The sequence below is a fragment of the Castor canadensis genome, chromosome 8 (assembly GCF_047511655.1).
Source record: "Castor canadensis chromosome 8, mCasCan1.hap1v2, whole genome shotgun sequence".
In the NCBI taxonomy this organism is placed as follows: domain Eukaryota; kingdom Metazoa; phylum Chordata; class Mammalia; order Rodentia; family Castoridae; genus Castor; species Castor canadensis.
In genome coordinates this window covers 5,002,329-5,021,881 of record NC_133393.1, presented here as the reverse complement: position 1 = coordinate 5,021,881, position 19,553 = coordinate 5,002,329, and the positions used below count along the sequence as shown (strand labels likewise).

The 19,553-nt window shown below is 40.1% G+C and overlaps 1 protein-coding gene across 2 annotated transcripts in view; it reads left to right on the top strand.

Annotated features, from left to right (window-relative positions):
* Lrrc1 (leucine rich repeat containing 1) overlaps positions 1 to 19,553 on the top strand; it is a 129,680-nt gene that overhangs the window by 38,624 nt on the left and 71,503 nt on the right. For both annotated transcript variants that reach the window (XM_020155398.2, XM_074081917.1), the window contains exon 2: positions 10,004 to 10,121. In XM_020155398.2, coding sequence (XP_020010987.1) covers positions 10,004 to 10,121 — 118 coding nt within the window. The remainder of the gene's footprint in view (positions 1 to 10,003; positions 10,122 to 19,553) is intronic.

Here is a 19,553-nt window from a genome sequence, read left to right as displayed (position 1 = left end):
CTAGCTAAAGGATTGTTAATTTTATTTTCAAAACAATTAACCCTTAGTTTCTACTATTTGTCTTTTCTGTTGTTTTCTTAGTCTGTGTTTCATTTAGTTCTGCTCTGATCTTTATTTCCTTCCTTCTGCTAACTTTAGGCTTAGTTTATTCTTCTTTTTCTACTTTTTTGAGGTATACCATTAGGTTATTTGAGGTCTGCCTGCCTGCCTGCCTTAGTTCCCCCTTCTTTTTAATATAGATGCTCACTGCTGTAACTTCCTTCCTTGTTAGAACTGCTTTTGATACATTCCATAGTTTTTGGTACACTGTGTTTCCACTTTTGTTTCTCTCAAGACATTTTTTTAGTTTCTCTTTTAATGTCTTCATTGATCCATTAATTTCTATGTATTGGTGAACTTTCCAGAATTCCTCCTGTTACCAACTTCTAATCTCAAACCATTGTGGTTAGAAAAGATACTGGATATAATTCCAGCCTTTTAAAATTTACTGAGGCTTAGTTTGTGCCTTAATATGTGATCTATCCTGGAGAATGTTCCATGTGCACTGGAGAAGAATGTGCCTTGTGTTTGCTGTTGGATGGAATGCTCTGTGTGTATGTGTTAAGTCCAGTTGGTTTAAAGTTTAAGTCCAACATTTACTTATTAATTTTCTGTTTGGATGATGTCATTGTGCAAAATGGGGTATTGAAGTCCTTTACTATTGTCTTGTACCCCATCTCTCCCTTCAGATCCTTTAATATTTGTTTTATATAGTCACATGCTCCCATATTGGGTGTATATATATTTGCAATTGTTTTATCTCCTTGAAATATTTACCTTTTCATCATTATTTAGAGTCCTTTGTTTCTTTTTTATGGTTTTTGACTTAAATTCTGTTTTGACTGATAGGAATTTAACTATCTCTGCTCTCTTGGCTTGCATCAAGTTCTTCAGTATCTGTTATTATTTTGAATCTGTTTTGTGTCTTTGGAGATTGTTCAACATTATCAAAAAATTCTGATTGCCCATTGAATAGGCAGTGTCATTGTTTTGAGTTCTACCAGGTCTGCCTGGCTACTCAGTAATAACACCTTGCCTGCATAAACTAGACCAAGGTTTTTTTTCTTCATACACCCTCTTGTATATCATATGACAGTCTTTACCAGCTTCAGTCTCGTACGTTTCTTATCTCTTTCAGCCTTCCCCTTTCCCAGGGATTTTCATCTGGATGGTTGTTGCATCTCCACGCCCATGATTCTCTAGAAGCTGAATGTTTTCTTGTCTGTGGGGAGTTCTTCCATGCCTGCTCTCTCTGCCCGGGCTGGATTGACAGCAGTACCACCTGTGTGTCTCACATGCAGGATTCATTAGCATGTTCTTTATTTCCCCTCACAACCCATTAATCAGGATGGAAGCAACACTGGCATAATTTTAGTAATTCCTTTCTTAGCTTGAAATTTTCTCCCCAGATGACTTTGTTTTACTTAGATAATTAGAATGTAGAGTCACAAATGTTTCTTATTTTCCCAGTAGTTACCTGAGAATTTGTGGACTGTGGTGTTCTAACATGGTTCTATTTTGTAAATTTTCTTAAAGAACACAACTAAGCAATGCCTGTAATGTCAGAGAAGTCATTAAATGCTACTGGCCCTCAGTTTTCTCATCTATTAACTAAAGATTTTTTTTTAAAAAGCTTCAATTACATAAAAATATCTGTGTGTCCCTAGTTTAGTGTTTTATTACATAGTTTCCTTTTTCACTAATGTCAACCAATTCTGTGTTTCTTGATGTCTTTATGGAGATGTAATTCATATACCCTACAATTCGTTCATTTAAAGCACACAATTCAGTGGCTTTAAATATAGTTACAGTTGTGCAGCCATTACTGCAATCAATTTTAGAACATTTTCATTATCCTAAAAGAAACCTCATACCTATTTTCAGTCATTTCCCATTTCCCAGGCAACTGCTAATCTACTTTCTGTAATTTTAAACTCTGTGCATAGCACTGTGTATCAGTAAGGGTTTTATTTTTCTTATGAACATTGAAGGTATTTTGAAATGATATCATGTAATTTTTAGAGTTAAAAGCACCTTTTGCTCATTTAATTTTTTTTTTTTTTATACAAAGACACAGAAAAGAGGAGAAGCCAAGTGATTTACTCAGGGACATTCCTATTCTACACTTCTTTACCAAAATACACCAGGGAGGAAAAGCAGGATTAACTCTTAATGAATAGATCTTGTTTTTGAGTGTTTGCTAAAATCTCTTCAAACTCAAATTCTGGCTATGAGATATGGTTACTTGAATTCTCTTCTTTAAGCAAGCAGGCTCTTTCTCTGTTTGTGAATATTTTTTGGGCCTTCCCCCTTGTCTATGACTGTGTCAAGTATATATATATGTGTGTGTATATATATATATATATATATATATATATATATATATATATATAAAGTGTTCTCCTTGGGCTGAATGTGGTGGCATGCATCTGCCATCTCACCTTGGGGGGTGGCGGTTGCCATAGGCAGGAGGATTATAAAAGCATTAGACCTCATCCAAAAAATAGCTGAAGCCAAAAGGGTGGTGGTGGTGGGACATGGCTCAAGTGGTAGAGCCAGGCCCTGAGATCAAACCCAGTACCCTAAAAACAAAACAAAATAACAACAAAAAATACACATAACAAAATTTACTCAAGCTAAGTTTTATTCCATACATTGTTTTTTTTCTTTTCATTTTCTTAGGAAGACCATTGTTGTGGGATCAGCCATAGATTTTGTAGTGTGCTTTACACAGTTTCTATGTGGCATATCTGAGGTTTCTACATTACTTTGTTGGCAGACTGTTAAGGCTGGCGGATTTTTTTCCACCCCATGCGTCTGTTAAGTACCTTTTCTGCTGTTCTTACTTCTTCAGGTGAGGACTGTTTCTCTGCTCCCCTGAACTCAGGGTGACTTGGTGACTTTCCTTGACCAGTAGAATGTGACAGAAACCACCATGTAAATTTCGAGGCGTAGGCCCCCGAGAGTCCTTGCAGCCTCCCTTTGCCCCTTTTGAATTCTGCTCTGAGAGCCTCGTGTGAGGAAGTCATGGTAGCCTAGGAGAGGAGGACAGAGGCCTCGTGGAGGCTAGAGGCTCTCAGTTGGCAGATGGCTCTAAGTGTAGGCCTGAGAATGAAGCCAGCCAGGATCTTCCAGCTCTTCCAATATTCTCAATGAAAGTAATTCATTGAGAAATTTTTGAAAACTCATGTAATTTGAGCCTCGGAATTAGGGATAGCTTGTTATGCAGCACAAGCTAACTGGAACAGTGTTCCTCAGCATTGTTGGAAGTTCTGAGATGCTTACAAGAATATGTCTGTGTAACGTGTTTAACTCACTTCCGCTTATAGAGGACCCCGTGCTAAAGCTTAACTGCTGTGTCATTATTGTTGGTTATAATGGTCATCTCATTCCTTTACCTCCTTCTACAAAAGCAATACCATTGCTTTTCATTATCATTAACTAATGAATTAAATAATGCCCTTAGTGCTAATTGGTATTGTTCTTCCCAATAGTAAGTAGCTTAAAATGTTTAAAATTTTTCTGTGAAACAAAGCGCCTGCATAGAAACGTGTGAAGTGCAAATGTACAGGTTATAGCGAATTATAAAGTCAGTACCTTACTCAGGTTAAGAACAGAACATGGGTGGAGTTCCTGATTGGAGTCCTCTCCCTAACCTGATTTTATAGTCGTTACATTTTAGCTGTTCTTCATCGATTTCGCTAGTCCCTGTGCACAGCGTAGGTAAGTTTTTAATATATAAATTGATTGTGTTGGTGATCATTTGGTTAATGGTATATATTAGATACATTCCTGTTGTGATTGACAGTAAGCTTTCATTTTCATTGATGAATAGACGTTCATTGAACGAATATACCCGTATCAGCTCTATTACTACTGAGTGCTGGGGTTATTCACAGTTTGGGGTACTCTGAATAATCCTGTCAAGTACATTCTTATGTGTATTCTGGGAAAATAGAAGTGAGAGGTTTTTAAAGGTGTATAGTGAGGAGTAGGTTTCTTGGTAATAAAGTCGCAGTCATGTTTTGTTAAGTCTCAGAGAAGCAAAGTCTGGTGATAACATGCTGTATACTGTATTGAGTGTTTACCTTATATTGTAGTTAGAACAGTTGGCTTACCATGTCTTTACAAATGGTTGTCCACAAATGTCTAAGTTGATGGGGGCTGAGCAAGGTCAAGATGTACGTTATAATGCATCCAGAAAGTAAGCCTGTGAATAAATTTGGTGTCATTCTAGTTCAGTCAAGTTTATTGGGAACTTATAACACTCTTTATAGTGCTGTCTTCTGTGTGAACCTGTAACAGTGATTTTTCTCCACATGATGGAGATGTTTGGGCAGCTTGGGATCAATTGACTAATCCTTGTCTATACAGCAGTACAAACAGACACAGCTCTTTTAGGATTGAGATTTTCCTTTGCCTCTTTCTAAAAAGCAGAAGGGAAGTGCTAACACTACCAAAAGAGAAGGAAAAAGGATCTTGTAAGAATTGGAGAATGAGAAAAAAGAAACACCGTGTTTGGCCGAATTAAAGAGTATCCACTAAAAACAATGGTGGCCATAAGAAGACTGGCGTCGTGTAACATGTTACCAAAGGCAGTTTGGGTTTCTTTGCATAAAGTTGCACAGACTGTGCTCTGAGTAGGCCAGGGAGCTAAAATCAAACATGGCAGGGTGGAAGAATAGTGCCTGTGTGTTCTGTCACGTGGCTGCTGTGTGCTTCGGCACCCTGCCAGGACAGCTACAGGAATGGTTCTTCATGGGCACTGGCTGATCTCAAAAGCAAGGCGGAAGGGTTTTATAGCTCATGGAGTTCTTGCCCCTGACTGGCCGCAGAGGTTGAAACTTTGAAGATTTGGGATAGCTTCAGAGACACTGCACTGATCTTACAAGAAAGTACATGATTTAACAGATGTGCACCCCACATTCCATTTCTTCGGGAAAATAAGGGAAGAATCAAGGAGTTACTGGTTTCATTTTGGGAATGGATCAGATAGGGTTGTTTCTACATCTGGGTTGACTACCGCCGTATTTGTGACGGGCTCTAGAGGAGGATGCTTTTAACATGCAGAACAAAACCTTGGATTCGCTTGCTTTTAGGACCCCTTATACAGGTGGGGATTTACCGGCTGGGTTTCCACAGACATAATGCTAGTTTACTCACTGCACGTCTAAGTGCCTTATTGGCTTGGCTTCTTGTGTTATTTGAGTGGTCCCTGGGTGTAGGAAACTGGTGATAGGTTTTGTACTTTTGCTGTTTATGCCGTTCCTGGAAAACAAAGTGTGCTTTTCATGCTTGAGTAAACACATTGATGTATTATGAAACTGTCAGACTCAGAACAATTGGCATACACTCAGTTATTCAAATACACAACTCTTTAGAATGGCCTTTGTGTTAGCTAGTGCTTTCGTACTGCTAGCTTAAAGAAATTTCAGTTCCTTCCCTTAATAAATTAAATCTCAGCCTTATGATTAATGAAGTCCAAAGGCCAGGTGCCATGGGGCATAGGTGTGATCCCAGCACTCAGGAGGCTGAGACGGGAGGATCACGAGTTTGAGGTCAGTCTGGGCTACATAGTGACTTCCAGGCCAGCCTGGACTACATAACCAGATGCTGTCATAAAATGAGAGAGAGAGAGAGAGAGGGAGAGAAGAAATCCAAAGGGTTACTCCTTTTGTTGAATACTTTCTTCATTATCACATACAGCTAATTAGTAGCAATTATTTCTGCACATTCATAGTTCATTTTATTTTAAAATATCTTTTTTATTTAAAAAAATTGAAAAGTTGTTCATGCAGTATCCTTGTCAACTAACGTAAGTGTCCCCACTCCTCTCTGGGTGCTCCCTTCCTGTCAATCAAGATGCTCCCATGGCTTTTTTTTTTATAGTGTATCTGAAATCGTTTTCTTTTAAAATTATGTCTGCGTTGTGGATCTTTTTCAAGCTCTGGGGTCTTTATAATAGTCTTTATTATTTGCATAACGTTGAATTATTTAACAGTAGGGTAAAACATTTTCCTTATTTTTAAAGTGTTTTTTTTTTGTTTTGTTTTGTTTAGTACTGGAATTTGAAGTCAGGGCCCCCTGCGGGCTAAGCGAGGGCTTTGCCACTTGAGCCGTGTACGCTGCCTAACTGCTCTTAGTTGTTTTAAGATGGGGTCTCTTGCTGACTTTGCCCAGACTGGCCTCAGACTATAATCTTAGCTGCACTTCCCGAGAAGCTGGAGTTACATGTGTGCCACCACACTGGGCATTTGAAACATGTTTTCTAGGTTTTTTATTATTTATTATTATTGTTGTGCTGGGTGGGGGTGCATTGTGGCATTTATGAAAGTTCTTAAAAATGTATCAAATAGATCATACTTGAATTCACCCTCTCCAGCATTCTCCTTTATTCTCTCTCCCCCCATTCCTGGAGTAATTTCAACAGGTCTCATTTTTGTGTTTACCTACATGCGTACACAATTTTGCATGGTATTCACCCTCCTACCCCTGCCACCTCTCCCTCCCATTTGTACCACCCCCTGGACTTGTTCCACCCTCCTGTTCACTGATTTTGTAGAAGAAAGAAGAAAAAAAATGACATTTTTTCTTGTTTAAGATAGCTACACAGGGAGTTTCTTTGTGACATTTCCATGTATATATGTATCATAACCCAAATTGGTTTATTTCCTCTATTTTTCTTCATTCTACCTTAGTGCCTTTGTCATAGTGGTTTCAGATGGTTTAAAAATTCTGTACTCATTCTTGTATAGAGAGTACATCAGCTATTCACCTTCTTAGTTTCTTTCTTTTACCCTCCCCTTCTCATATGTGACCTCCCCTTAGTGTGACCTGTTTTTCATAATATTGCTGTATTTGTATTAGGTCTGTCTTCCACATATGAGAGAAGACCTGCAGCCTTTGGCTTTCTGAACCTGGCTAACGTAAGATGATGTTCTCCAGTTCCATTCATTTACCTGCAAATGACAAAATTTCATTCTTCTTTGTGACTGAATAAAATTCCACTGTATATAAATACCACATTTTCTTTTCTTTTTTTAAAATTGTTGTGCTGGGTGGGGGTACATTGTGGCATTTCCACATTTACTTAATAGTTCTTTTTTTTTTTTAACAGATGATGATACAAAGATACATTTGTGTCTTGTAGCTTGTTTTTCTTATTTTGTTATATTATGAGAACCCATGCCCAGAAGTATGTAAGTGGATTTGAAAACGTTATCTTTTATGTATTGGTCAATTGCTTTATAAAAGATGATTGTATGATCATCTTGTATGATTATTTAAATATCAACTCCTTTTACCAATGAAAAGGACAAGAAACCTATGAAATATTCACATTTACAAAGTTGACTTTTGGAGCATCCTATAATCTTAGTAGTGACTTTTTCCTTTCTAAGTTGAGCTTCTATTTTTAGCAAAGTAATGTGTGCAAATAGTCTGACCTGTCCACTAAGCAGTGTAGTGTGGCAGTGAAGAGCTTCTTCTCTTGCATTCTCCTCCCCCGTTCCTGGCTATTGCTGGATGTTGAGAGCACCCAGCTGTGGTGATTTCTGTTGCTTCCCTATGACTAATGGCTTGCTTGGTCAGCTGGACGTTTTTCCCACATCATAGCTATCTATTGATTGTCTTTTGTGGAAGATGAAGCTTCAGCTCGTAGTGGTTTTTTTTTAAATCATCTTTCCAATATTGGCATAGATACGGTATAATTTTATGAGTATTTATAACCAAATCTTACATTATAATTTTATTTTATTATCCTTTATATATTTCCCAGAATTAATAATCATATCCCATTGTGCTAGCTTTGTTTTCTCTTCCTGTGTCTCATTTGTCATTAAACATTCTGACAGAGTTGTAATTCTCTTCTTGATAACACATGGGAGAATCCTTCCGATGTGTCTTTGTTTTTTTGTTCTCAAAGCTCCCAGAGGAGCTTATGCATTTTAATCCAGTGTGGACAGGTTGCTCTGTGAGTCTGCTGCTCAGTTGACATTTTGGAAGTCACTTCTTGATTTTTGTCCTGGAAATTTCTTTTATCTTTCTGGATTTTGTTGATTCTGTTTCATGGATTAATGTCTTTCCTTTAAATTTGCATCCATATTTTGATGGGTTCCTGAGAAAGATGCAGGGAAGAGAAATTTTTTGAGATCATGCATGTCTGTAAATGCCTTTACTCTGTCACATACTTGACAGGTGGCATGACTGGATGTGCAGTTTTAGCTTGGGGACGATGATTTCTTAGGATCTGGAAGGCATTGTTTCCTTGCCTTTCCACTGTCAAGTTTGAATCTAGGGCCATTCTGGTACCCAGTTCTTTGTTGTGGCCTTTTCCCTCATTTTCCCTGCCTCCCAGAACTTTTAGTGTGCTCTTATTTTGGGAATCCTGATATTTTATAGCATTCCTTGCTTTTTCCTTTTCATTCATTTATTGTCCAGATAGTATGCCCTTTTGAACCAGAAGAGTGTTCTCTCCTGGAACTACGTATTACATGAACGTAGTGCCCTGTGGACTGAGTCTGTTGTTTTCCTGCGTGTTTCCACATTTCATTGTTCTAGGAGGTTCTATTAACTGTACTTCTTTAACCGCGCTCATTTTAGTCTCTGGTTGATACTACAATACTTTTTAATTGCAAAGAACTTATTTGTAATTCTTCAAGCATACTGCTTCATCTCTGATTTTGCTCAGGATGTCATTTTTAGTTGATGAAGTTTTCCTCTGCTCCCTGCAGCATGTTTGTGTTCTCTCTCTCTCTCTCTCTCTTCCCCTCCATGCTCTGTCTTACCTATCTATTATGGGCTATCCTCAAGTGTCCAGAGAATCTTGGCTCTGTATGTTAGAGATCAGGGCAGTGGGAGCACTGAGCAGGCTTGGACGTTCTGCTGTGTGTGGGATTCATCACCTGGAGCTCCTCTGTACAATAATTGGTGTCTGTGGTCTGTGCCCATGTGTGGGGGCCTGTGGTAGGCAGAGGAGAGGGCAAACCTCACTGATCAGGCTTTGACTGGTCCTCTGATTTTAGTAGGGTTACCTTACCCTTACCCTTGGCTGGGCTTGGAGTTAATTCTTCTAGAGAGGAAGTTCCCAGTTTCTTGTCTGGCTATGAATATGAGAACATGAGAATATTCTCAATTCATATTGTCAATTCATATTGTCTGGAATGAGAATATGAGAATCTAACTTTTTTTTTTTAATGGGAATTTTCAACCAGTTCTCCTTCCTCGAGAGGTACTTGGACCTACTTTCTTGTTGGCTGCTTACCTTATAAGATTAAGTTTCAGGTTTGTTTTGATTTTTAAAGTAGTTACCATTCATCCACCTGTTTTCTAGCTTTAAGAATTTTGCCACATATCCTGTTTCTTCTTGCCCCTTCTCCTTTTTAATTGTCTTTATGGTTATTCCATATTTTTATGTTTATGTCTGCCTTTATATAAATTAATACAGTTTAAGTGATACAGGAAAAAATAGCCATGCTCTCAGTCTGCCATGTTGGTGGAAGTGTCCAATGAAGACTGTTTGGATTTGGGTCAAAAATACTGTTTTTACCTGCACACATTTGTGGACTGTTCATTATATTTTCTTATGTACAAAAATTTCTTTTTAAAATATTTTATTTTTTCATGCTTATTATTTAACTTTGCAGGTTTGACATCCAGCTCTGTAAGTAGAAGATGTGACCATCTACTGGTTAGATGTGACCATCACTCAGTTGCTCATTAATTTTTGCAAACTTTTTGTTGAAATAATTGTACATTGATAGGAAGTTGCAGAGAGAGTCCTGAGAGGTCCTTTGTACCCAGTTTATGTCAGTGATACAACTATCACGTGACTACAGTATACTACCAAAATCAGGAATTTTACATTGGTGCAATCTGCTTTAATTTTAAATGACATACTGTTTCAAATTTTCTATTAGCCACTGCAAATATATTTGACACCTTTTTAAACTATTTTGTCTTTCAGCAATTTTTCCAGCTAGTCAAATTACGAAAGCTTGGACTTAGTGATAATGAAATTCAGCGGCTCCCTCCAGAAATAGCCAACTTCATGCAGCTGGTGGAACTTGACGTGTCTCGAAATGGTAAGAGGAGATTTCTGCTTGGATTGACCATTTGTCTCTTCTCATACTGGAGCATTTTTAGTAGCAGTATAAATGTCATTAGAGATGCTTTTCCTGGTAGTTCTGAGAAAGTGAGATATATATATATATATATATATATGTATATTATATATATATACTTTTTGTGGAAATTGATGACATGGTAAACAGTTCAATCAACTTTTAAGTATTTACCTATTTTTTGTGACATAAGTTTTAACATAGGTTCAGACTGACTCCTGTATTAGAGAGTTCAGCTTGCTCATTTTTCTGAATATGACATTGCAGTTCGGTGGCCGATGCTTGGGTGCCGGTGAAGGTGGGAAAGTCTGCTCTGGTGAGGGATTGGTTTCTCCTGACTCTGGCTCGGTGACTTACTGTGTTCTACTTGCTCTGAGCTGACCTGCCTTTTGTTCAGGCATCTTCTGTTATTTCTAGTAAGGCTGATGGTGGTTCTGACCACTTGGGTTTGCGTGGTTTATTCTTGAGTTTATTTTGATTTGCAGATTTTGCTATTATACCACTTCTTTTTATTGAACATTCAGTAGGATATTTATATACAAACCTGTCACTTTCAGTTGGATATCCTGGTTGAAATCTGGTGTTTTATACCCCCTAGAGCTCACCATAAGTAGGCCTGTGTCTTTACTTCTCGTAGTATATGTGACTGGTGAAGTCAAAGGGGCAGCTCCCAGTATCCTCTCTGGGATAGAATTCAGTTCTTGTAAGGTCCTTGGTAATTCCCTCAGGATGGGCCCAAATGTAGTTGGAATTATTTACACAGGGATAATTCTTGGATTTCTCTCGCATTACATGTCCCTTTTGTTTTGCTCATTTTCTGAACATGACACCGGGGCCAATGGCCAATGCTTGGGTGCCAGTGAAGGTGGGTAAGTCCGTCCTAGGGAAAGGGTGTTCTTCTGGCTCTCAGTGGCTTACGTGTTCTACCTGTTTTAGCAAAAATCTGTTTATGGTTTGCTTTTGCTTTCCTACAAAAATCTGTTAGCTTCTTTTCCATGAGCCCTAGGTCTATATATTTCAATCCATTGTCCTCAATAGAAACCCCAGGGCCCACATACAGCATTCTTCTGTGGGTCATTGTAATAGCATGGCAGTGCTATTCAGCACTTGACTGAATACTTGGCAAAGAAAAATGACCCCTCCTCCCTTTTAGTGGCTTTTAAATTGCTGTCATGTATCCGATCCCATAAACTGGGAATAATCTTTTGGCCAAGCCATGTATTATTGACACAGCACTTAATTTTGCTTTGCACAAAAATTATTTCTTACTTTGAAGATACTGGAAATAAATAAATTCAGACACCTCACTTTTTTAGTTTGTTTTATAGTGGCTTATTGGGTTACAGATCCCAAGATCAGTTTCGGTAAAAGTGGATTTGATGGTCAGGACACTAGTAGAACTGATGTTCCAACAGCACAGGCATCAAGCTGCATCTGACACCTTCTTGGGGTTTGTGGCCTCTGCCTTGCACTACATCTGCTTCTGTTGTGGATACTCTGTCTGTCCGTGGTGACCTGCTCTCTTGGAACTGGCTTGCACTGGCCTCTCAAGATTCAAGACCCAGTCTTTCCTTTTTTGGCTTCTGACCTTGCTGTGGTATCTGTTTGCTAATCACATGTCCTGAGTGAAGAATGGTTGACCCAGCCTATCTTCTTATGCCGACTGTAACACAGGCTACACGTCACTGGCCACCCTATGGACTGGCGCCCTGGGAGGGGAGTGTGAGAAGCAGCACACAGTGCTGCCCTGCCCATTGGCATGGCACCAAAGCTGTCACTGAGCAGCTCTGCTTTCAGGGGAGTTGGGTGGGGGAGATATTGAGGCCTGGCCAGAAGTACTGCTGAGACCTGTAGAGTAGCTGTCTCCTGGAGACGTGATGGACACGCCTCTTTTGCCTCAGCAGTGACCTGAGTTATAAAGAATGACTGCAGCACAGCAGTGACTTTGGAAAATGGTCACAAACTCTGAAGAAATAAAAATAGCAGATTTGAAATTGGCATTAGAAAGGAAAATAAGCAGGGGTGCAAAACCCTTGACAGAGAGGAGAAGCTCTCTATCCCTATGGGGATGCCTTTCGGGAAGTAGGCAGTGTCTCAGTGCTCTCATGTCAGCCCTCCCTTTTCAGACATTCATAGCGAAGAAGGGGTACATTCCTCTTCCCATGTGTCCGTTTTCACCTTCTAGCAGCTTTACTGAAGTCAGTGTCAGCACACAGGGGTGTCTTCTCTCCTTGGAATCCCTACCCTGTGCACTCAATTCCTCATTTCTCACTTCTCTTCTGCAAGTGTTGTGTTTTGTAGAGGACTCCGCATGTCTTCCCCTTTTTGTCAGGCTCTTTTAGAAATGCTGCAGGGATTAAACTGTTTTCTATTGGCAGAGCTTCGCCCTGGCTTTCTGTGTGTGAGTGTGTATGCATGCACGAATGGGTGCATGTATTTGTGTGTGCATGTGTATAGATGTGTGCATGTATACATACATGGGTGTGTGCCTGTGTGTTTATGTGTGCATGTTAATGGCTGTGTTTCTCTATAGTACATGGGTACATATGTGTCTGCATGTATATATGTGAATGTGTGCCTATGGTAATGTATCATGTATGTGTGTATCGTGCATGTGTATGTGTAGGTATGTGTGTATGTAGGAAGCAGCATGGAGTATGGACAAAGTTGTAGAGAAACTGCACAGATGACAAAGCAGAAAAGGGAACTATTTACTATAATCAGTGGGAACAGGGGGTCTTGAGACATTTCCAGATCAGAAAATTCTCACTGTGCTTCCTTTCCCATTTTTTTTTTTGGAGGGGGGTGGACAGATGAAATCACATCAATGTGAATTTCCAAGTCAGCTGACTCAGTAAATAAAAGTCACAAAGCTGCAGCCTGAGAGGCAGGGTGACAACCCTGCTTTGAAAGGATCAGCGGCTGGCGTCTGAAGGCCTGACTGTCTGGCCCCTGGTCTTCTTGTGCTCCTGCTGAGGCTTCCTGCTCTCTGATCAGAGGGTGAGTCTTTGGGTCCTTATCCAGCCTTTGGGCTGTAGCAAGGCCATCACCAGGGCTATCACATCGCTTCTTAATGGGACTTTCATTGGCTTCCTCAGTTCCTGATTTTCTAAAAAGCAGTGCTTTGCTGTGGAGGAGGAGGCAGGGTGTTGTATCAGAACACTTGAGCACGGTAATTTTTGCTAGTCAAACTTGACCAGGCAGTTGATTACCTGGGAGTTCTGTTAAAGTGAAGTCTGATGTTACTGGCCTAGAGTAGGTGTCTTGCTGCCCCTGACCACACCAGTAGCAAGGTCTTAGACATCACTACCTATGGACATGTGCTCCCTTTCCCTGACTGCTTCATGTGGTTACGAGCCTGAGTTCACCCTGCCTCTGGCACCCTGTGTCTCCCCATGTGGAAGGAGAAGTCTTCAGGATATTCCTGGCTTCAGGGTAAGATGCTAAAGTTGACTTCAGGTCAAGTTTGCTTTGATTCTAGGAGAAAACTTTCATCTTTCCTGATATTTCCTAGCCTAAGTGAGGGAGCAAAGACAAGTTTTGTCTTTTTCTCCAAAAAAGTCTACAAATGAGGAGGAGAGAGGTTTTCACAGGCTTATTTCCTGGGCCAAGAAGAACTGCCAAAACTTCCAAACACTGACTTTTGTGGCTTTGTTTTGATATTTCGGGCACAAAGTCAAGGAAATTGTGTGCTGTGTAGAGAAGAGTAGAGAATTTTGGAGGGGGAGGGCAGTGCTTATGGGTTATCTAAGCTGTGAGGATTTTTTCTGAGGTAGTGATAGAGAGGTTGTCCCTAGAATTAGCTGAGGTCATCAGGGTTGGAGTCCTGGCTCTACCATTGGTGCTGGGTTGACTTTGCCTGGGCCTTGACCCTTCTGGGTTGTGTTTTATGAGGAAATCCCTGCTTCTTGTATGAAACCAGTTAGTGTTGAGGCAAATGACACAGTATTCATGTCCTAACTTGGTGAGTTACTGTTGATTTCAAACAGACAAATGAGCAAAATATGTATGGGGAAAAGAAACTAGGTGTTTTCCCTAAACATGGATTGAAGAATGATTGGGGTTCAGTATATGAAGTTGGATCTGTATATGGTGTTTAAATTTCATCTACAATCTTGTACAGGCCTAGAATTACAGTCTGAAGCCATTTCCTATGGTGAAATACATATGGCTCAATGCTTGGACTTTGACTGCTCACTGGTTCTTAGCTGTTCAAGGAACATGGCCTCTGGTCTGTGAGAAAAGGTATTACTCCATAGTAGAATCTTGCTATCCAAGAATCTAGGGCAGACTTTCTTAATGCATCATGATTCCTGCCCCAAGGGTTAGCAATTTGAATTTTATAGTCTATGCTGTAATTTGACTTACATCACAGTACTGTATCATTATTCATTTAGTTTAGTTTCCCCCAAAGTATAAGGCATATACCACTGGCACTGCCAGAGATGATTTTTAGTGGTAGTACAAAACAGTAATTTTAATATTGAGTCATGGTGAGAAAGTTATCTTCCCCACCCCCCCATTTTATTCCTTGTGGGTTGCTTTCTGTAAAACTTTCTAACACTGTATATTACATTTGCATTCTATTTTTGGTGGTGATAATAACTTTGTATTCCTGTTAGTTATTTAAAACAATTTAAAAGAATGAGCCAAATAAGAAGGAATGTAGGAAGCTATAAACAATATAACAAAAACTGTGAAGCAGTGCTTAGTGTTAGCAGTCACACCAAAGAAGTCATGAGTTTGTTTCTCTTTTGGGGGAAATAGTACTGTATACAGAAAAACCATGGCTACAGATGGCATACCTTGGCTAATTATTTTGCAAACTGGAGTTAACAACTTACAAGTTGTTAGTTTTAGTACAGATCATTGCTAGCTCCAGGACAGCACTGCACAATAAGCAGACTGCCTACCCCTAGGGTCATCTGCTGTCTTCTAGAGCTTAGACCTTGATTTAATGCCTAGGGTAGCTGTCTTCTGTCCAACAAGGGGATCCTGGTTGGAGTCTGTGGCCTGTAGCTTTTGGCTTGCTTAGTGGATTCTAAAACCTGTCTTGAAGGCTGCTGAAATGACCTTGTGTTTGCTTCTGTTTGTGCCCTGAGAAAAGGTCTTTCTGGCAAGCATGAATCTAGGGTGTCTCAAAGTCCTCCTACTTAGGTATGCACAATTCGCCCTTTTTTCCCTTTGTGATAACTACATACACCCACACCAGAAGTGTTGCGGAAGCCAGTTTCTGCTCCGGGAGCCTTCAGACTTGCCCCAGGGAAGCCATTGTTCTCTCCTTTCTGGCTGCCTGGTTTAACTCTCTTTAGCACACTGCCTCAGTGCTGGACTTCATATCTGACCCTGGGAGAGTCTCCTTGTCATCGTCAATGTTAAAACACTACAGGAGACACCCAGCAAAGGCAGGCCTGCCACTGTGCTCTCTCCATGTGAGGGTGGGACGGCTAGACAATACTTAGCAAGGGCTTGCTGTTCTCTTCTGCAGCTGTTTCTGCTTTCCTTCCATGGGCCTTCTCTCAGCCTTAACTCTTATCTTCTCTTTTGTTAGGAAAAGGGGTAAGTATAGAAAAAAATACAATTGTCTCCTACTCATTGACTAGTATTTATACATTGCTTACTTTTATTTCAGATTATAATAACTTTTTAAAGTGGAGGAGGGAAGGAATTGGGCTTCTGCAGCATTTTTCTGATCGCTTTCTCATGCTACAAACAGTATTTTTCAGGTAGCATCATTTAAGTGTGAAAGTGTTTGAAACCATTTCAAACACTGCCTAAGTTTGGATAAAGTTAAAAAATAGATCCCTTTTGATAAGCATATTACTCTCCTCTTCCTCCTTAGTCCTTTTTGTTCCTTTTAGAAAGGTCTCCTGGGTTGCCTGCCTTCCATGGGTAATACCAGAACAAATACATGGGAGAGTACATTTTTCTTACTCTTTATTCTGTTAATATGGCTAATATTCCATTATTAGGAAGTTGTGACTGTTCTGAATAAATTATGAGTTTGTATAACTTCCTTTCTGTCTTGCTTTTTTTTCTTCTTTTTTAAAATTACCAGATCTGTAATAGAGATCTGAGTTTGAAAACACCACCTCTGAATATATTTTTTAGGTCAACAAGTTCTTCATTTAGTCACAGGTTCTTTAAATGTTTTGTCTATTTTAAGTAGCGCCTTATCTCCCCTCCGCCTCCCTCCCTGACTCATTCATTCACTCAGGTCTTTGCATGCTATGTTCTTTTTTAGATCCTGATTTTTCCAAAACAATGGTAGATTTATACCCAAAGGCTGACTTGCAGAAGCAAAAATAATCGCGGTGGTATCCCCTGAAATAAAGCAAAACCTGACGTGTGGATCAGTTTCTTCTCTCAGTTTAATCCAGCAGTCTCTGTAGGTCTCCAGCTCTAAAAGATGGAAATGAGCAGCCACGTTGATTCATTTGATTTTTGAGGCCACCCATTTTGTGATGTGAATCTGGCTTGGGCCAAGTGGTGCTGAGCTTCAGGCAAGTGAGGCTGGGTGGCATCTCTTTGTCAGGATGTGACTGCAACTTGTGCTCACCACCGTATGCAGTGCCCTTAGCAGGTGATGAGCTGGAAAGGGGGATGTGGGAGGGACTGACGAGCCTGGAGAGGAAGTAGGGGAGTGAGGAAGCATCACAAGAACTGCAAGTCAGGGAGTATATGCCGAAATATTTTGCTTTTAAATTAGCTTTCTTTTTCTACTTACATGTCTGCTCAAAGCTAATAATGAAAAAACAGTGCTGTATTCTTTTTAGTTTGAAGAGCCTTAGACTTTGGTGCTTAAAAAAAAAAACTTACAGTCAACAACTAAGCCCCTTAAGAAGAAGAAGAAGAAAAAGAGAAGTAGTAATAGAAGTAAAAGAAGGAGGATTAGAATTAGTTTTTACCTCAAGCAACATTTACTGGGTACCTACCAAGTGTCAGGCTCTACACCTAAATTCTTTCATCTCTTAAGGAAGCAAATCTGTAGACACAGTAGACAAATAGAAAGAACTGCACTTTAATGGTGGTTCTACTGAGGTGTAAAGAAAGTATGAAGCACTCCTGGCACTGGAGTCTGTGGGAAGTGTCAGTCTCAACTGATCTGGAAGCAGGATAGAGCAGTTTTGGTTTGTTGTTGAAGTTGGTTGTCTTTAACAGTTCTTACACTTTAGTTGCAGACTTGGAGAGCCTGAATGAGTTAACTTCTCAGTGGGGTAGTGACTGTTATCTGTAATTTATTTTCAGTGTATGTTGTAACTTATGGAGCCAGTATTATTATTAAAGATGCAAGTGTTTTGTGCTTATCTGTTAAGTCTGTTACTAAAAAATTAAAATTCGTTAAAAGCCATATAAGTACTCAAAAGGAAATAAGAAATAAAACTGTATGAGTTGTCATGGGTTTTTTTTTTTTATTGGAAAGTCGGCCACAATATTACAAAGGGCTGTCTCTGCCAGGTGAAGTGATAAGCTCTGTACATTGTCTCAACACAATGAGAAATTTGACTGCTTAACTTACGGTTCAGTGTGTGTGTGAGGCGTAGCATAGGGAAGGAGATGGTGAGAAGGCTGTGCTCCGTACAGTCATCCAGAGATCAAGGCTTTTCCTTCTGTGAGGCCACATTTTCATCCAAGTTCCTTGGGTGGGGAGAAATTTTCGCGGCTTTTCCATGAAGCATAGCCCATGAAATGTACATCATTTCTATCTTAGTCTATTGGCCAGTTTTATATCCCTAACTTAACTGAAAGGAGTTGAGAAGTGCAATTAGCTAGAAGAAAAAAGAGGTGAACCATGTGTGTTGGTGAGCATTAGATCATCAGCCACACCTGGCTTTTAATGGAATGCTAATATTGCATAGTTTTATACCTGAGAAACCAGATGTGTGTGTGTGTGTGTGTGTGTGTGTGTGTGTGTGTGTGTGCAGAGATTAGTAATGAGGTATTGTCTCCTGCAGTCACAGAGGCTGAGAAGTCCCATGACCTGCCCTCTGCAAGCTGGTGACTTAGGGAAAGCAGTGATGTGTCAGGGTCCAAGGCCTGAGAACTAGGAGGGCCAGTGGTATAATTCTCAGTCCAAAGAAAGGGGAAGATCCATGTCTCAGTTCAGGCAGGCAGACAGGAAGCCAAAAGGAGCAGTTCCCTCCTCATTCCACCTCTTGCTCTATTCAGGCCCTGAAAAAATTAAATGACGCCCACCACATTGGGGAAGGCACTTAGCAAGTGTTTATCTCATCTGGAAACACCCTCACATTGCAGACCCACAAGTGACATTTAACTTGGCATTCCTCAGTGCTGTGAAGCTAACAGATAAAAATCGACCATCACAGCTGGTAAACACACACGCACATGTTCACACACAGAATCACGCATGGAATATAAGGCAGTATCTCAACCTCCCAGTGAGTGACACATTTACAGGAAGTTCAGGTGAGTGCTCAGAGAGAGCAGGGTGGCCTTCCTTCCCACATCCTCACAGAGATGCAGAAAACCAGGAATAGGTTAATGTGGTTGATGTCTACAGATTTAGTCAAAAGTCATAAAACCTGTGCAAGTGTGGGTGACTTTTTTTTTTATTTGAATTTTTAAAAAGCTACTTTAAAATGTATTTTAAAAATTAGGGTTTTATATTAGAGGAATCCATGAATGAATTGCTCAAGGCAATTTAAGACCATTAGAAGTTTTTGAGCCAGGGATCACTACCTTGGACAAGTTACTTAACCTGTCTGGCTCTCAGTTCCTCCATCTGTAAATGGAAGGATTATCATAGCCCTACCTTACTGAGAGGTATCTTGACTCACAAAAGAGGCTGTGTATGTGAAATGTTTAGAATGATACCTTGTATTGAGCGACACTCAGCCTTGGCCTTTGTAGTTAACCCTGTCTTCTTTTATTTTGGGTGTGAAGATCTGAGCTAGGATCCCAAGAGTAAGAATGCAGGATAGGGGAGAGGACAGAAGCAGGCTGAGGCACAGAGCAATATAGGCAAGGGCGTTTTCTGCCTAAGGTGAATTCTAGTTACTGTGTGTCACCACCAGTCCTGTGAGGTATGAGTGCTACTGTCACCGGATGACGATGAGGAAGCTGAGGATTGGCGAAGCTGTGATACACCCCACTACTACTTACTGGTGGTACTGACATAAGAACCCTGAAGGAGCGGCACTTTTCACTGCTTTTGGAGCATATGCACAATAATAAAATCAGGGCTGATAGTTTTACTCTACCTTGAGAGAAGGGATGAGGGCAATATGTAGACTCCATACCTTTGACTTAGGAGATAAAAACGGGAAAAAGTAAAAAATCTACCTAGCGAATAAATTCATCTACCTGTAGAAATGGCTTGCCCTAAGGGTTGGTGTTTTGGTCCATTCAGGAAGGTAATTTACATATAACAGA